The sequence below is a fragment of the Botryllus schlosseri genome, chromosome 10 (assembly GCF_051294905.1).
Source record: "Botryllus schlosseri isolate E-star chromosome 10, Bs_hap1, whole genome shotgun sequence".
In the NCBI taxonomy this organism is placed as follows: Eukaryota; Metazoa; Chordata; class Ascidiacea; order Stolidobranchia; family Styelidae; genus Botryllus; species Botryllus schlosseri.
Genome location: NC_137245.1, coordinates 21,063,514 through 21,082,842, shown reverse-complemented (window position 1 = coordinate 21,082,842; position 19,329 = coordinate 21,063,514). Strand labels below are relative to the sequence as shown.

The window sequence follows — 19,329 nt, the reverse complement described above, 5'->3', positions numbered from 1 at the left end:
TGAGTTTCGAGGGTGCCAGAGCCCAGAATAGCCACTGTTTTGTATAGGTATATCTTATTTGCCCATTACGCTAACGTGTCTTTATATAATCAGAATTTAAAAAATGTGTTGGTTCTCTATTGCTAAGTATTTGATGTGGGCGTTCAACTTCGTGTTATGGGTAAGTTGTGCTTCGTAATCGAAATAGGATTAACTATCCAAATTGTTTTGGGCACGAGACGGCTTGGATAATATGACCGACGGTGATATTTTCAGCTTGGTGGATTGGCCGTACTTGGAATCGGTATATACTTAGTAGCCGGAGATGGATCACAGTACGTCCAACTCGGCGATATAAACTTCTACGCAGCAAGTCAGTCAACTGGATATTGCAATTTAGAGATTCCAACAATCATACCATTATATATTCTAACCGATTTTAGGCGGATCAATTTTCATCATAGCCGGCTGTTCCGCCTTCATACTAGGGTTCATTGGGTGTAAAGGAGCCAAGAATGAAAGCACCGGCATGTTGGGATTGGTAAGTTATTAAATTATACTATTTATCGCGTAGGCCAAACCGGCCGGCAGCCGTCGATGACGTGTCATACACAACGCTGCTTTTAAAAAACTTGTTTCGATGTGAATGCTGATTATTGGCCCAAACAGATACAATTTTTTACTACGAAACGACGTTATTTAATTTTGTCCTTGATGTTTTTGCGGCATGTACACCGACACACGACCAGTGCGTGATGTGCATATGCCGCTGGACAAGGAAGGTACAGATATAACCTTGAAAGGCTTTCAAAGTCTTGAATCAGCCCTCCATGTTATCCCAGTAATGCTGAGCGTCAAGCGTGGAAGTTATGGATACCAGTATTACTAGTTAGTCCCTGGTCTGACCCGGCCAGGGTCAGGGATTGAACCCACGACCTACCGACCCACAATCCGGACGCTTCATCATTACGCCATCTTGTCGGTGTCAAAATGATATTGATTTCATTTGTAAAAACAATCGCAACATATATAGACAATGTATGTTTATGTAGAGGCAATTTGACAGAAATATAATCGGGAACCCCATCGCTTTCTTTTGTTTAGTATTTCATCTGCCTCCTGGTTCTGCTAATTCTGCAAGCTGGTCTTGGCATATGGGCTCTGTGCAACTTCGATTCCGTAAGTGATTTACTACTACTTACTACTTATCATGGATCATACTTTTAAGTATGGTCATAGCATATTCTGCAACCTGATTTGTTCAATGATGCAAAGTAGGGCAGAACAAGCACTGCTCGGCGATGAAATATATTTTACATAACAAACAAGTAACCCGTTAGCCCTCAATCAAAGGTGCTGAATCTCTTCCATGATACATTGAGTTGGTCATCAGACGCGACTATGGTGACATTTGATGATTGGGCGCTCAAATCAACGAAGCGCACCGATGTGCTAAATATACCACAGCATGGAATTAACCTTCGCTCATTTCTGGTACACCAGAGATCTCAGGACAAATTTCATCGCTATGACACGTAATGAATAATTAACATACAATACACTATGCTTCAATTTTCAAATCCTTCCATAACGCAAAATAACCCATTTCTGGATAACATTGATGCCCATAATTTCTGAAAGATTTTCGTTAATTTGTACATCGACGTTGATCTTTCCATCTGAAATGACTGACTTCCGATTTCAGGTGAACGACGCTGTGACATCAGGTATTGAAGAGCAAGCATTGGATGAGACTGCGACTTCATTTATTAACATGGAGCAAACGGTGGGTGTACGATTCGGTTTTGTAAAGCCATTTAAACTGGTCGCATTAAAAGTCCTCTGGATTATCATAGTGACGTCACAATGACAGTATATCGAAACCTTGCTGTGCCATCCCGAAGTTACCGACCTAGTGCTCCGTACAGTGGTCGGGAAGAGCCATATTGACTTTCTTTTTTCCACTTTACCTCCCCAAGAGCCATACATGTCAATCAGCTGTTACGCAACAATTGACAATTCCTGACGTCATGGTAGCACTCATTCGAACTCGCAACACGGGATTCGTCGTATGCGCCACACTTTCTCTGTAAAAACTCGTACTAATCATGCTGGTTGTCTTACTTGAGCATGCGAAACTTTAGTTACGAGAACGTAGGTTCGTCGTGATGACGTTTCTTTTAACTGCGAGAAGCCATGATCACTTGCGTAGGTGGAGCCAAACTTGGTCACTGCAGCAATCCATATAGGCCTACCCACTCTAAGCTGTTAGAGAAAATTTTGAAACCTTCAATTACTATTGGTATTTTCTATTGATGTTCATGAATGACTATATTTTGAACATTTTTCTCCCTAATTCACACAGTTTGCACTTTATTGTTAGAAAATAAAGCGCGAAACGAGAGGTGAAGCACAGACGGGCCAGACCTCAGCATTTATTTCCCAATTCATCGTAAATAGCTTAGAATTTATTATAACTGATATTAATCCAATGTAACTGTCGCACTGATTCCGAAAATCTATATACTGACCGACTTCTCAATTTTCGAAGTATTCGGCGGCAACATATAACGTTGCGCCACACGCCTCTTTAAGCGCCGGTAGAGCTATATTTGCCAATCGAGAACGTGGATAACTATGGCGTTGTTTGTAATTCGAGTTTGTAACGTTTGTAAGGGCAGTTCATTTCGTGCAGCAGATCAGGCAGACAATGTGTATTTGAAAACTGTGTTGTCATATTGTTGTCGCCATGTCTGCTATTCTCTTTGATCAATCAACGTATCGCGCAATCCAAGATTTCGAGTCGGATATCAGAATCATATTCAGAATAAGCCGCCTTATCACGTGCATTTTTCGGCCATGTTGATTAAATAAATCTCAGTGGACGAACTAACATTTTCGCTCCCCGTCCCTCCCTTTGGTGTTTTCACCCCCCTGTTTCTCAAAATTGACCACGGGGGGAGGGGGGTGCGGGGGAGCGATATCGCCCACCTTGGAAACTACTGCATGGATTAGACAAACCAAATACAAAGAAAGGACAGTTGAATTGACAACTGATTCCTATAAAACAAGAGTCGTCACAACATCAAATAAAGAATAACAAATAACATACTCAATACTCAATCGCAAAAAGGTATAGGCCACTCAATCACTACACTCTGTGCTGCAATATAAGCCAGTATATCCGTTTAGATGCAATGTTGCGGCAAAAGCAAGGGCTGTCAGGATTGGGTCGACGCCGAACAGGATAAACCATATGGCTGCGAGTGTGATTCTGGACAAGGAAACTGTGTCAAGATTTCTTCGCTTTCATGCAGTTCCAGCTTCGATCTGGAAACTGATGAATACAAATTCATCTATAATGACGTAAGCACAAGTGCCAACGGACGTAGCAACTAACACACCATCAGGGATTTGAAAAGTGACGTGACTTGTCTTTTTCATTTGTAGACATGTACGGAAGCTATGACTGAACTTGTGAATGACAATATGAAACTAATTGCAGGAATCGGACTCGGGATTGGGCTTTTCGAAGTAAGTGTGAATTTTAGCAGTCTTTATAATAGACCTCGCCACAGCAGGTTCACCGGGGCCTAGGATAACTACGAAAAGTCATCGTAGGCCCAGTATCGACGTATGCACAATTTCACATTGCACAATGCACATATCAATTGCTGGGTTTGGACTCTCACGCCGGTGAACTGAGATGATTTGCTTTCGACGATCTCCTGATAGTGAACTGTATAGGCTGATGTAGCTGCACGGGAAGCGTATCTGCATTTTATATCTATTAAATTAGATCCCGTCGGGAACAGCTCATCGTACCCCGCCAGTTCTTACGTAACACTGTATATTAATAGCTTTTCAATACGTCATAAATGTGGTTTTATTGAACCTACTCGGCCCACTTTCGGAATGCACACGATTTTACGATCGTCAATTTCAGATTTTCGGTATGATCGTCGCATGCTGCATGTACCAAGCAATCAAGGAACACAAGGGATATGCGTGAAGAATATTTCTGAAAGCTGATGTTCTGCCATATACCGATCACCAATTCCGATTCGTCGATGTCAGTCACGAAGACATTACCTACGCTAGACTAATTTTGTAAACATTCATTCGCTCAAGTTGTATCATGTGGAATACAACATTTATGGCGATGTGTTGATTATCGATTTTATTCAGTGTTATTAATAAATATCGCTTGAAAATGTTCTGTAAAATATTGACATCCGGCTGCCCTTCATCGATTTTGAGCTATAAATATTATCGCCTACATTCGATGTAGGCTAATTTATGTGCATGTGCTTGGATTCGATTGGTATCACTGAGAACATTGATAACGCCTCGATAAAAATGTACGTCGGCGCTATGCTACAGCTAGTAGCACCCTATATGCTTGGAATCCGAAATGAGATCGTCGTATACGGACGTTGTAAAATATAATTCGTCGCACAGTCGTTGTTAACTATGATAATCAACGTTCCGATGGAGATGAGGACAATTTCTCAATTGAATCAGGATTCTTAGGTTCAAGCGAGGGCAAATGGCATACAGATTAAATTTTAGTAGAGCATGAGGCTCCGTGCCGCAGACGGTCGAAGTTCAAAACCAAACGCAATGTCTGTTCTTTTCGGCGCGTTATATAACATAGGTTTAGATACCCTCATACTTCAGTGATATCTATATATCAACATACTGCAAAGACTAGCGTTAGATTGTAGTTAAATATCGCCCTGTCCTGATATCGATGACTTTCAGTTGAGCTAAACACCATAAACATTATAAGGTAATATGTGAAACTTCACAATCTAATATTATATATAGTGATAAAACTATATTTTATATGTGCAAGTTGACAGATTTCGCCAGTATAGTGTAGCTCCCATATATAATAATTGTTGGTTGTAAATGTCAGTGCAACGGTGTAGCTGCAACTTCAAAGCAAAATATATTCATTACGTAATTATCACGAATACTCTTGACTTCTCGCATACTCGCCGCTGAGCAGTAAGCACTCTAGCGTGGAGATTACAACCATGACTGCACGTATGTCATGCAAGGTTAAGCCGGTTCCTTTTGTTTCGCAATCGATAACAGCTCACGCAAACATTCACGTTGTCATAATCATACTCGTATCTATTTGCCTACACTCGAATCACAAGTAAACGTTGATACGTGTAAGAAATTTATTTTGTATAAAAATCCGTAGGTATAAAAGGCATTAGCGTTGCAAATATATAAACTGGTAGTGGATAGCATCATTATTGCGGTAGAAGTCCGTTAAGATATTCAACCATAACCAATTCGAAATATGACTTCGAGAACGGAAATTGTTCTTGTATGTGGCTCACGTGACCACCACCGTACGTCATTACCAGAGCAACGTTCTCGCATTCGGATATTTCTTTCTTCGGTAGTGCTGTAATTACAACAAATTTTAAATAAAGATGATTCAATTAAAGTGTTATAGCATGTCCAATTGTCCAACTTACCCCATTCCGGGGAGAAAGGATCGTCGTTCGCACCAACACAAAGTAGAGGAACTTCAACATCCGCTAATCGATGAACTATTGAAGCTTCCTCGTAATACTCATCGCCATTCGCAAAACCGAAGACGGGTGCGGTGAAATGATTGTCGAAATCCCGCATAAAATTGGCCTTTTCTATTTTTTCTCGGTCGACTATTCCTTCAAACACGTCGCTGTTTTTTCGGTAGAAATTTTTGATATTTTGCGTTACTTGATAGTTCATCAAAATCAAATTGCTAGCCGTTTCCATCTCCTTGATGCAATCGGCAGGATTGAAGGGGCAGCAAAATAGCACCCCCGCCTTTATCTTCGATTGATCGCGTTTCTCGCTCAGATACCGCCCAAGAATTAAAGAGCCCAGAGAAGCACCGACGGCATACAAGTCGCTGGTTGGATACCGACTGTAAAAGAGCTCCACAGCTTGTTCCAAATCGTCCGTATACGTGGCAGAAAACGATAAAGGCGTCTGTGTAAATGTAAGTATGAGAGTTACAATTGTTATGACAAAAACGATCGAGAATGAAGATACTTCCGTTCAGACACTTATGACAGGTTCCTTATGCAATCGATTTACACGGGTATACTGAAATCTCAGTTTGCGACATTCTACGAAACAGAAATATCAATCTTACCTTCAGCTTGTCACCTTCGAGACCTCTGTAGATCAGCACCATCACCCGGTATCCGTCTTGCGCAAGACAGTCTGACATGGAAGAAATGTAGCTGGCGCTGGTAGTCGAAGTCAATCCGGGGACTATCAGCACTGTCGGCCTCATTTTTGGATTTGGATATCTATCGTTTTCGTTATTTTGAAACCAGTCAATGTGGAAAGCACCCTCTTCCTTGTCAGTTATCATTTCTCTTTCCCATTGAATACTACGGCTACATGGCGTGAAATATCGTACAATAGTCTGCAGGCGGGATTCTGCGCACCAAATAGGAGGCTTGTACGGCCTCCGTAGAGTGGAAACTTTATCATTCAGCAGAGTATGCAGTTTTGTATTCTTCTTGCAGTATACTTCGGGCAGCTTCCCAAACTTTGATGCGTTGTACAAATAGTATAAAAATGTCAATGTAATAATTGTCAAAAGAGCGAGTAATAAACCCGGTTGAAGCTCTGTGAAGGAATTCTTGATTCTCACGAACGCAGCTTCGCTTCCAACATAACACAAAATGCTCGCAAACGATGCGATAATCTCTGACTCCATAGTGAGGTTCGATTTCGTCAAACCACTGCAGAAAATACTAAACTATTGTTCGCAAGTCAATTATATGCTTCCAATGTCCTATGAAAAATCACCGCCGAATGACATACTATTTCGTAAGTTATTTTGCGCCAGCTGTGATCTAGCACGGTCTGAACTCGTGAGTAGTGCATGCCTATTTGCTGTGGCTAGAGCAAATTGTCTCGTTTCGATTAACCGCAACGTGACGCGTGGAATATTGCTTTGAAACCACGCGACGTGTTATTGTAGCTACTGCGCTGAGAGAGAGGGTAGACGGTCAATGAAACGACCTTTGAGCCGCACAACCACGCAATCCCCTATCACACAGCACGTGGGGTGCGAAACGACTCAATGGAAATGAAATCGATTGACCTACATCAAAGAGAGAATCTTTATTTAACCGAAATACATAACAAACAGACAGCAATAATGGTGGTACAGAAAATACGCATGCACACTGCACAGCATTCTGTATCAGATAGGAATGATCGATACGACCTTGGAGGTCATAGTCTGATGATGATCACCACACTCGCATCAAACAGGTACAGTTGGTACACTTGTCGACGTGGCGAGATAGCGTAGTGATATAATCCACAGCTGCAAAACCAATGGGTTAGTGGGTTCGAGTCCGACCGAGGTCGGCTCCAGTATTCCTACCTATAAGTGTTGGCGGTTTATCTAGGCTCCTGCTCACCATATCATCCGTGTAAGTGGCGTCTTATAAAAGCCTAGAAGTGAGCCGTGCTACAAGTCGGCAGCTACGGAATAAAAATGATAAAAATTGGCCTAGTGTAAATGACGATAGTAGTTGACACACGCCATGAATGCCTCAAAACAAACAAAGATACACTTGTCTGTACACATCATGGCACTACGTGACTACAAGATCGACAGCGGCTGACCCAACACGGTACAACTGTCGTTTATTTTTGCTGGCAGAGTGGCAGCATATAATCCACATCACACCATATTGATCACAATCAACGGATTTAAGTCTTTATCCGCTAAAGCAGTGGTTCTCATTCGGTGTGCCGATTGGACTGTTCAGGGGTGTCGCGGGAAAATGTGGTACACAACGTCGACGCAAAACAAAAAGTAAGGAATGCAAATTTCTGAGTGTGGCATAATCGATAGTTTTATTATTTTCACCCCCTCGCAGAGACACACACTGTACGCGTGCTGAGATAGCGTAGTGGTATACTCCACTGCTGCAACACCAATGGGTTGTGGGTTCGAGTCCGACCAAGGTCGAATCCAGAATTCCTACCTAAGTGTTGGGGGTTTATCTAGGCTCCTCCCCACCCTCTTATTTGGGAAGGTGATAACTAAACACAAGTCATCATTCGGGCAACTCAACCGTGATGTTGAGGTTGACCTCTTCTCTGGCCACCCTCATCAAAACCGGGGGATGTATGCGTCGTGACATTACACAGGATCACCTTCTTCTGTCTCTCTTCTTAGTCATCATCTAGTCAAATCTTCGACATCTATAGTCATTCTACACGAGACCGATATCGTTTATGTTTCCTGAGATGCCAACTTATAGTACGGCCCATTTTCGTCCCAAGCTTTTTGTAAGACACCGCTTAGGCGGATAGCATGCCGAGGAGCCTAGATAAACTTTGAACTTTAAAATGTTGATCCGACGATGATTCTGGGGGTTCTAACCATTCCGTATCGTATACGTCGACTATTTCGGGTGCAAAGCGACCGTAGGCTCATGCAAAAATGGTATTTCGATAATATTTACATAATTATGGCATAATTATACAACTTTTGTAAAAAAAACATTGTTTTTCAATGGCAACATGTTTCAAACACAGTGTTTTAAAATACCATCTTTTAAATGCAACTCTACTTGCCGTCTGTATGTCGAAACACCATGAATGCTCAACAACAATAACCACAATAGTGGTAAACGTCAAGTGTGATAGATTCAATTTACAAACTTTTTTCGCAATTATTCGATGTCTCGAGAATATTATGAATTAGGGTGACTATATTTTGGAATCGGGAAAGGGGGACACTTTGTCAAAATTTTTAAACTTAAAGTAGGCCTACCGGTGGAAAATCCTGAAAAATTAGTCAATTTTTCCCACTTCGTAGTCGGTTGACTAAAAAAAAGTCGACTTTCTCGCTCAGCGCCCAAAATACTGTTTTTTCTTCACTTTATCAGGTGGTTGACTAAAAGAAAGGTCAACTTTTGCTCAGTTCAGTGCCATTTTATGGTATCTCGGTCGAATTTTGCCCTGCGTTTAACCCAAAATTCTAAAAAAAAGAAGACAAAATCTCAAAAAGCAGGACATTCAGGCGTCCTCGGAGGACATTTTCAAAAACCCGAAAAAGGAGGACTAATCCTCAAAGGAGGACGTATGGTAACCCTATTATGAATTCAAGACCTTCGATATCATCCGAGTGTTGCACAATGCACAGGAGTAAGTTGAAAATGACTTGAACTCGATACCAAACAGTAAGCAATATGACTTGGACTCGGACTTGAGTCATAACACTATAACTCGGGCTCGACCTGTTGCTCTTTGATTTTGACTTGGACTTGACTGGGTGGTGAATCGAAGATGACTCGACTTGACCCGAGTCAAAGTTATGAAATTCAAATTGACCTGTGATTCGGAACTTGTGACTTATTACAGTTACAACCCTGGCTTCTAGTGACGCAAAATGAAATGAACAACAAAGTGGGTGGATACAATATTCATTCGGTTATTGTGTACTTTGCAGACTTAATTGTACGCTTCTCGTAATTTCATACTGCCAGAAACGGAGGTTCATATATCATTCTAATCAAAGGGTATTACTGATATTTATTTCACTCTAGGAAAGATTGATAAATGGTATGCTCTATAATGGAACCAAATGATCAGGTGCACAACAAGCTATCGATGATATAGAGATGCCAATACCTTTATACAAGAGCAATTGCACGTACTCAAAGGCTTAATACATAATATGCTGGATACTAGAAGTTTTTTTGAGCCAAGGCCGATGGACGTTGTTAATTCTATCACCTACAACAATTCAAATGAACTGGTGGTGGACCAGTAATTATGTCCCATGTACAGATGACCACAGTTTGGACCATCTGCGGAATGTTGTTTGTCGTTGGCATCACGGCGAATGGAATGATGATCATCGTATTGACTCGGATGAAACACACGGTGTTCAGTACGGTTGTTACGTGACTATGTGTTTCTGATGTAATTTCTTCTTTAAACAGTCCACAGTTGATATATCTGAGTTACTCGTGGAAAAATTTCAATTTGCAATCGGCGTTTTGTGCTTTGCCGATACCGATAGATATCGCCACCTCTGCGGTGACCGTCAATCATGTGCTGTATCTTAGTATGTATCGTTTCCGTAGCATTGTACAGACTCTGAAGTTAGACGAGAAGTATGCCCTTCGACAATCCCAAGTGTCAGTGATAACGATTTACCTCATTTCGTTCACAGTGATGGCCGCGCCGTTACTGATCACTTACGAAATAACTGAAAACATCTACGGCAGTTACTCTTGCGGCCATAAAATGTCAATGTATGGAATCACGAAAATCTTATCTTTGGCTTTGTTAACTGTAGGCATCCTCATACCATTGGCATTGATACTAGGGCTTTGCGGAGCATCATAATTTTCACGCGTAAAAGAATCGTAACTAGTGAACGCGCAACTAACACTCAGTCCAGGTCACAAGATCGACAGGTCTTGATTCAACTTTACGGAATCGTGGTAACCTTCATCATCTGCTATTCTACTGATTACGCTGCAAAATTTTACGCTCACTATAACACCGACAGTTCGATGTTCAACACCATGGTCACAGACTCACAGTCATTTCGCATGTGGTTCTCTGCATAACAGAGTGCATCAATCCTTTCTGGCACTACAATGCTTCCAGTGATATTAGGAAGAAATGTAAAAAGCTCTATTTATGGTCTTCTAAGCAGGGATATATATCCCTGCTTCCAAGTAGGCTCCGGCCCATCGGTCCAATAGTAGCGAGGTATGATATATCTGGTTTCGAATATAACAAAGATTTGTATGTGATATCAGGAGCAACATCATACTATGTCGTGATCTGTGTTGACTAAAAAAAGGTCGTCATTTTGATCGACTCCCGCATTACTCACTTTCCTGCTATGCTTACCAATTCTGAGTGGAAGGCGAGATTGTAATGGCATTTTAATAATTTTTCTCAAAAAATAAGACAAATTCCCCCAAAAAGAGGGCATTTAGGCGTCTTCCGAGGACACTTCCAATTTTGTGAGAAAAAGAGGGCGTATGGTAACCCAATATAACATACACTTGCCTATGTATATCGGAAGTGTTACTCGCATCCGAATACCGTGATTGCTTATTACAATTTTTTCTTTTGACCATAAATATTATTATTTATCTTGAATTCATGCTGTTCCCGATGATCTGCGCCAGTATTGTTGATTGTGTCGCACTGGAGCCGAAGGTCCGCTCCAGTTGCTTGCTGAGTTAATCATTACTTTATTGGCGCTGTTATTGATTTGCGTTGTACAACGACTACTTGTGCTGATGGGTTAATATTGTCGCTTTTCTGCAATGAACGTATTGTGTGAGTCGACCTTGATTCGCGGTGCAATAGAGGATACAGGCTCTATATCCTGGCGTGGCGGCAGCGGTCAGTGATCCGAGACTCGCGCCAAAAAAGTGTTATGTCAGCCGCTGTGACAACATGTACACTGTACAGTGTACACACATCCAGGGATCCGCTTCTTTGGCACTTGGGAAAACATACCTCCGCTACAGACGAGTGTATGATGTACATGAGCTTACGCTAATTTCAGGGTGCTCTGTGTGACCACGCTGATTATTATTTATTTCATATTAATACATGAAATATCACAAATGGGGGAGATAGCGTAGTGGGGAGCGCGGCACTATCCAAGCAGGCGGCCCGGGTTCTATTCCCATCGTTTGAGGTTATTCTGGACTCCTCGTCCCCGTGTAGTTACGGGGCGAAAAAAGAGCTATGCAGAACTTCTACAAAGGACCGACGAAGACAGAATAACATCGAGTAAGACTTTGACATCGGGCACAATTCAGTGCCAGTTCAAGAGACCCCAACTGGTTGGTCGTTCGGTATCCCCCTATCTGTTCACTATACACATCATGGCGTGTATTATATGTCGCATTGTACACTGCCTGTGTGTCTTTGGCAGATATAAATATAACCTGTCCAATGATTGAATTGTTGATTGAAATGACATCAAGTTCGCGTAGAACAGGGTCGGGAACCTTTATCGTCAAAGCAGCCATATTGGCACTATATTTCCAATCGTAATTCCCACAGAGCAGTGTTCTTCAACTATTTTCGTCGCGGTAAACGCATACATCCGTTCAACGTTCACTCCAAACTCGTACACCCCCCCTGACCACATAATAGGCCTACACTGATTCCGTATAGTAAGCCGAATACCGGGTTATCCAACCTTTTTGCTATTTACGGCCGCATTTCGATTACATATATACTCATAGGGATGGTGTGAACGCGAGGTTCACGTTCGCGTTCTGTGTGTGAACCTCGGAAATTTAGAGGTTCGTGTTCACAACAGAACCTTGATAGGTTCTGCACTGTGAACCTTTTGGTAAATTGTAATTTTCACTCCATTATAAGATCTTTGGCTCAAATTTATTGCATTTCAACTGCGGGCCACTCCATGCATGGTGCTGGTAGCATAAAAAATCAACGCTAAACGAGCATGCACCATGCACCTCGACAACCTTAAAAGTTTTAGTTGCTTTGTTGCAAGATTTTCTCGGAACAACCAGCTTTCCGTTTGTGAATATTTAGTGACTATCTGCTGTGAGCTTGACCCGCAATCACACAACATCACGAGCGATATACGTAGTCAGCAAATGATGCTTATTAAGGATGGTGTGAACGTGAGGTTCACGTTCGCGTTCTGTGTGTGAACCTCGAAAATTTAGAGGTTCGCGTTCACAACAGAACCTTGGTAGGTTCTGCACTGTGAACCTTTTTCATATATTACAATTTTCACTTCATTATAACATCTTTGGTTCAAATTTATTGCATTTCAACTGCGGGCCACTCTATACACGGCGCTGGCAGCATAAAAAATTCAACAATAAACGAGGATGCATCTTGGCAATCTCAAAAATTTTACTTGCCTTGTTACAAAAGTTTGCTCGAAATATCTAGCTTTCCGTTTGTGATTACAAACGGAAAGCTAGATATGACTCTCTGCTGTGAGCTTGACCCGCAATCCCACAACGTCACGAACGAAATACACTATACATGTAGTCAGCGAATGATGCTTATTCAACCAATCAATGAGATTGATATCGTTTTGTGATGTAAAAAATCAAGCATGCGTACGGGGTTAATCTTGGCTTCATATGTTATTGTATTATTAAAACCAAATCCGTGCGATTAAGGTGTTGGCTACTGCCGTATAACTTGTTAATGGGGTAATACCGGGGGCAAGTATAGAAACCTGTTTTACACTTTGTTCAATATCAATGTAACAATACTCAGACGCCGACTACATTGCACGGTCTGGCCTAGACCGTTAAGGCGTAAGCTAATATTCCCTGGCAAGTCCTCGTCGCAATTGTTGGCAAAGCGACGGAAGATATTGATTTTATGGAATTATTATATCATTTGATTGCCTCAGTTTATACATTTGGCGACATTTAAAACACCAATATGTACTACAGCATTGCGGCAATATGTGGCCCGAGTCGTCGCTAGGTATCGCGTACAATTGAGCATTAATATAGGGTTGGAATTAGCAATATGACGTCACGTGACGTCATGAGGTTCACGTTCGCGTTCACACAGAACCTTTCAAAAAGGTTCGCGTTCACACGAACCTGAACCTTTCAAAGGTTCACACCATCCCTAATGCTTATTGAACCAAAAAATGACATTGATATCGTCTTCTGATTTAAAAAATCGAACGGGCGTACCGGGTCAATCTTGACTTCATATATTTACTGTATCAATAAAACCAAATCCGTGCGATTAAGGTGCTTGCTACTGCTGCATAACTTGTTGTTGTTTGTGGTATCGGTAGTGAGTATTGAAACCCGTTGTACACTCTGCTCAATATCAATGTCGCAATACTCAGACTCCGAACACATTGCCCGGTCTGGCTAAGACCGTTAAGGCGTAAGCTTATAATCCTTGGTAAGTCCTCGTCGAAATTGTTGGCAAAGCGACGGAATGTATTGAATTTACGCAATTATTATATACTTTGATTACCGCTGTTGATGCATTTAGGGACGTTTAAAACGCCGATATGTACTTCAGCATTTTGGCATTAGGCTATGTGGACCGAGTCTTCGCTTGTTTCTTGGAAGATAGGGTTAGAATTAGTAATATGACGTCACATGACGTCACGAGGTTCGCGTTCGTGTTCACACAGAACCTTTCAAAAAGGTTCGCGTTCACACGAACCTGAACCTTTCAGAGGTTCACACCATCCCTAAGCATACGACGTTCACACCTTTCCTATGTAGTAAGCCTATCGTGAAACTATCGCTCTTATACTTTCTGTCGTCGGGATCAAAGCATTCAATATGGATTCTCGGGAATGATTCGCAAAATACGCGTTGCCATCGATTCCAGCTATGCGACAACTATGCTCGGGTAGCCTATACCCCGAAGAAAACCGCGCATTCCTACCGGAACAGCTACATACAAAATGAATGTAGCAACGCCAGCTTGGAAGAATCCGACGTTCCCATAATACTCTAGTCTAGTACTGCGTCAAAATCGAAGAAGACATCTCCGGAATCCTTTGCTGGATCGGCAGACTCGATCACAATTTGTCTACTTCCTCGACCGATTTCATCGCAGCACCGGAATATGAATAAAGTGAAATCTAACAATGGTAATTAGAAGGTGGAGATAATCAATCAATAAAGTAATATTGATAAACACAGATATGGATTGAAATTTATCCCGGAAAAGCAGTTATAGGTTCAATTGAGTTCAGGAGCGCAGATAATGGACGATAGGTCGCATTTGACTGTGTTGCATTTTTGTTGTGTGATGTTGATTTGTAATGTGGACGAATAAGGATTTCTCTCTTTATCTCTTTCTTTCTCTCCAGTTCTGAGCATCAACTTTCCCCCTGTCAAGAGTAGGGATGGTGCGAACCTCGATGTTTTAGAGCAGTACTTCCAGTGGCGGCTCGTCCTATAGGGCAACTGGGGCATTGCCCCACCTAAAATTCTGTTCAATAACAATTCTTTACCATTTATAGACGCACAACAATCTATATATACCGAAATCACAGCGAAAATCGTATTCTTCTTGTCCTTTCGCTTGTAAATGCCCATATATAGCGAAGTCTCTGCGAAAATCGAATCCTCTTCTGTGTTTTCGCTTTGCGAATGCCTAGCCGGGGCTTGCCCCGGTTGCGCTCATAACAAGCTTTGACTGTATATTCTCTCAAAGCCGCGCACAATAAAGAAACGGTGATTTACTCTCTCCTATTCATAAAATTACCGAGCAACCGGGGCTCAATAGGTCTGTGCCCCTAAGGTGTGATGTAACAATCGTATCTATATCTGAACTCGGTTACCGTCATATGCGTTTAGTCGACCTTTGCTGGTATAGGTCGATTTTGATGGTGTTTCACACCATGAAAACTCTTGAAACTTGGTATGTCATGTCGTGATATTGGTATTTAACATTGCCCCAAGTTTCAGGGTTTCTACTTAAACTTTAGGGTAGTAAATCCGTTTCCGAAGTTGAGTGTGTGCTGATCCGTCATGTATCGCAAACAGATTTTACTCGAAAGCCGGTATTGGTATCCATTGATTTTGACGATGTTCAATACTGAAATCGGTTATGACATTTGGCACGGTAAGTCTTAATGTTAGTATCGAACGCTGTACCAAGTTTTAAGTTTGTCACTGAACTATGTTAGTGGTAATTTCGTTTCCTAAGTCGAGTGAGAGCTGACTCGTCATTTATCGCTAACAGATTTTACGCAAAGCCGGTATTGGTCTCTATTGATTTTAACGATGCTCCTTACCTAGATCTGTCATGAGATTTTGCACGGTGTGTTTTGATTTTAGTATCGAACGCTGTGCCAAGTCTCAAGGTTGACACTCAATGATTAGGGCAGTAATTTCGTTATCAAGGTCGAATATGGTAGAGATGTGCTCAGATCTGACACTTTAGCCTACAACGCATTGCGGATTTCACGCAAAAGCCGGTGTATCTGTGGTAACGTTAACTGTGTTCCATACTGAGATAGGTGACGAGATGATGATATCATTCTCATTTGCATTCAAATATTTGCTTTGATATTATATTCTCCAATGTCAATTTCACCGTGAAATTGTGGCCTTCAAGCCATTTGCTTACAACCCCCTGTCAAGCGCGATAGCTATTTCGTTTTCGATGTCGGCTAACAGCTGATCACTTGATCAGCCTATTCCTCAGTAAATTTTACGCAAAATTCGGTCTGTTTGCATTATTTTGACAGTGTGCCATACCGAAAAGGGCCATGAGGCTACTTCTCGATGATGTCATGTAACAGTGTACGGCTTTCACCCACGTATATATTCGGTAATATATTTTCCAAAGGCGATTTCGCAGCAGACCTATAGACAGTAATAAAACCATATGTGTCGTGTTACAGTCTCCAGTTTCAAGGCCAAAATCTCCTATGCTGTACCGAGACCGAGTTTCCGAGACTGCTATTCTTGGTTCTTCAGAATGATGTTTTGGATTCAATATGACAGGCCCAATGTATGAGATAACAATTGGGTATGTGTCCGAACTCGTTGACCTTTCCAATTAGGCTTACGCAATCTCTCGAGTTATAGTCATTTCCATTTCTGCAGATAATTAGTCAGGTCTAGTGCGAACATGAACCGCGTTGAATCTTTGTTCCGTACGCCGTTTACGCAGTTACCACACTTCAAGTCACAGCTCACCGGCAGACCTCTCGTGGCACATACGTTAAAATCACTGTTGTCGGGAAATTCATGCTACCGTAACATCATTAAGTTACTTGTTTACGTTGGAAAACGTCATTGTGACGTCATCTTGATAAAAAGTCGCTTGCAGCCCTTGCCCCACCACCCGATATTGTCACGAGCCGCCACTGAGTACTTCCCAACCTTTTTCAGATCGTGACACACTTTTCATCGAAATTTCATTGTGCGATCCACCATGAGAAGACGAAGACGTAATTCAACTCACAGTGCGTCGCTGTTGTTGTTTTGTAGTATTCATGGTGTTCGATCGGGGCGTTGCTCGTCTTCGTCCACGCGGAAGCTTAACGGGAATCGATAGTTGATATTCCCGAGTCTCGACGCGGATATTGGCGTTTCGGCGCGCAGTGCGGAAACGCAACTGAGCCCGGAGACGCTGGTGTGACTCCCGGTGAGTGAGAGCGGGAGTAACTGGTAGCCCGTCGCAATGATCAGTACCCAAGAAGTAGCTCTTAGTTTCAAAAAGGTTGGTGACCCCCGATCTAGCATACAGTCGAAATACTGATTGATTCTGAAGAATAGTATACGTGAACTATCAGACTATTTCGGTTTTCAATATCGTAACCGCAATATGTGCTAGGGCGCAATCTCGAGCTTATATCCCAGACAATGGCGGATTTGTCATTCCCTGTGAAATTACAAGTACGTCCTGCAGTTTAGCACAGAATGACAGAGTTTTCGGTACATTTTCCATTTCAGTCAAGGATCACGACTTATATATTTCCAAAAAAATATCGCCGGATTCGGATTCATCCCCCGTCCCCAAATTAAATAAAGAAAAGACCCAGTGAAATCAACAAAAATGTTGCAAAATGCCCGAGCTATAATATCTGATGAGTAATTGCGCATCGTTCTGCTCTTCTTATAGCTAATACGGATGGCGCGCTTCAGGGTGTGTTTTCTTATGCTTTTCTCTTCCCATCTAATACTTTGCGTTACCCAGTGTTGGGATGACTTGGAATCCCAAACAAGTGTTTACAATGTTGTACAAGTTATACCAAGTCTGGCCTAGTGGGCATGTAGTAGTGATCGTCACTTGACTACAGCCTGGTAAAGCATAATTGCTGAGCATATCTTAGAAAGTCGGGTTTATTCTGCAATACGATCGAGTGCGATGGACATACAGAAAACCCAAGAACCACCACTGGCTCTCAACTATGGAAAAACTCTTCGGCTTCGGAAATTGTCGTCATCATCTTCCGGCCACGAGTTTCTCTCAGTTTTAGGCTGGAAAGCCCCGCTAAGATTGATGTCAATCCGAATATTATCTGAAATAATTGAAAGTATGTTACATCATGTTTATATGCCAATTCCGACTATCCGCCACACTATTACTTCTAAATAAATACAAAAACACTACTTACGAAATTTATCATCATTAAATATATCCATTCAATATAATATTTTTCGAAGTAATTTAAAAAAACTTCATGGACTCAACATTTTAGATCAGTGGTTCCCAACCTTTTTGGATGCAGTTCAAACTTCAGAGTACGTATAGAGCCGCATGAAAACACTCGGTTAGGCTATACTTAGAACGGAAATTCAAAGGTAGCCAGCCTACCTCTCACCATCCAGCAAATTCAAAAGCATGAACAATTGAACACAGACTTATATAGATTCTATATATCGGTTATTTTAGCATTGATTTTAGCATATTTAGAGGCCGATCAGAGCCGCAAGAAGGCTATATACCTCAGAGCCGCGGTTGGAAATCACTGCATGCTTTAGTTTAGATCAGGGGTGTCAAACTCAAATTGCGTCGCGGGCCGGATTCAAGCCTTCAAATCGCCCACGGGCCGGATCAGTCAACTTATTTCCAAATGTTACATTGTGTCCTTGCTTTTCACTTGCATACTTTATTATCAAGCATATATTGATAGATATACGCGGGCATAGGCATTTGGGTTATTATTATTAAATCGCAAGTTTGGGACCTATATTAGGTGGGAAGTGACACAGCAGTGCGGTGCGACCATAGATATCTGAATGATTTATTTTCTAACTAATATGTTGTCATGTAAATCTCATATTACAGTTCCGCATTGGCGTTTTCACTTCCGTAAATAGCTACTTCTTGGTCCATTTTTCCATAGAACTCTGAACTCAGTGTGCAGTTTTTGCCTTCTCGAATTAGAGAGAGTGAAACCACAACCGCATAGTCAGGTGGTTATAAGGTGGCCTCTGAACATGCTCGGCATTTGCTGTCTTGAAGGAATATTTAATGAAAGTATTTCCTGCCAAAAATCTATAATATTATCTATAATATAAGAATTTCTCAATCTAATCAGAATTGCTTCGCGGGCCGGAAGAAATCGTCTGGTGGGCCGGATGTGGCCCGCGGGCCGTATGTTTGACACCACTGGTTTAGATGTTACTGTTTTACGAAGTCTTTGCCCAAGTATATAGTTTAGACTTGACAGGAAATTGGATCGATAGGTGGTATACGTTGTGATTGTGAGGCAATGCATATATACAATATATATACATGCAGTCCCATGGTGCACAAACGATCGCTTATCCATTCAGCATTTCTCAAACTGAATACCTTTGCTAAATATAG

General features: G+C 41.7%; 3 protein-coding genes across 3 annotated transcripts in view; 1 reads left to right on the top strand and 2 right to left on the bottom strand.

The window, feature by feature from the left end:
- On the top strand, nucleotides 1-4,442 carry LOC145448617 (CD151 antigen-like). The gene is made up of 8 exons (XM_080327059.1): nucleotides 1-160; nucleotides 256-352; nucleotides 423-520; nucleotides 1,084-1,158; nucleotides 1,685-1,765; nucleotides 3,172-3,345; nucleotides 3,430-3,513; nucleotides 3,926-4,442. The coding sequence occupies exons 1-8, from the start codon at nucleotides 104-106 to the stop codon at nucleotides 3,989-3,991; spliced, it is 732 nt and encodes a 243-aa protein (XP_080183185.1). The 5' UTR covers nucleotides 1-103; the 3' UTR covers nucleotides 3,992-4,442.
- Nucleotides 4,443-5,157: 715 nt separating this feature from the next.
- On the bottom strand, nucleotides 5,158-7,068 carry LOC145448616 (phospholipase ABHD3-like). Its single transcript, XM_080327057.1, has 3 exons — nucleotides 6,146-7,068; nucleotides 5,478-5,979; nucleotides 5,158-5,404 (listed from the first exon to the last, which is right to left on the bottom strand). The coding sequence occupies exons 1-3, from the start codon at nucleotides 6,719-6,721 to the stop codon at nucleotides 5,247-5,249; spliced, it is 1,236 nt and encodes a 411-aa protein (XP_080183183.1). The 5' UTR covers nucleotides 6,722-7,068; the 3' UTR covers nucleotides 5,158-5,246.
- Nucleotides 7,069-17,837: 10,769 nt separating this feature from the next.
- LOC145448165 (organic cation transporter protein-like) overlaps nucleotides 17,838-19,329 on the bottom strand; it is a 41,887-nt gene continuing 40,395 nt past the window's right edge. The window contains exon 11 of the mRNA XM_080326507.1: nucleotides 17,838-18,034. Coding sequence (XP_080182633.1) covers nucleotides 17,918-18,034 — 117 coding nt within the window. The 3' untranslated portion in view covers nucleotides 17,838-17,917. The remainder of the gene's footprint in view (nucleotides 18,035-19,329) is intronic.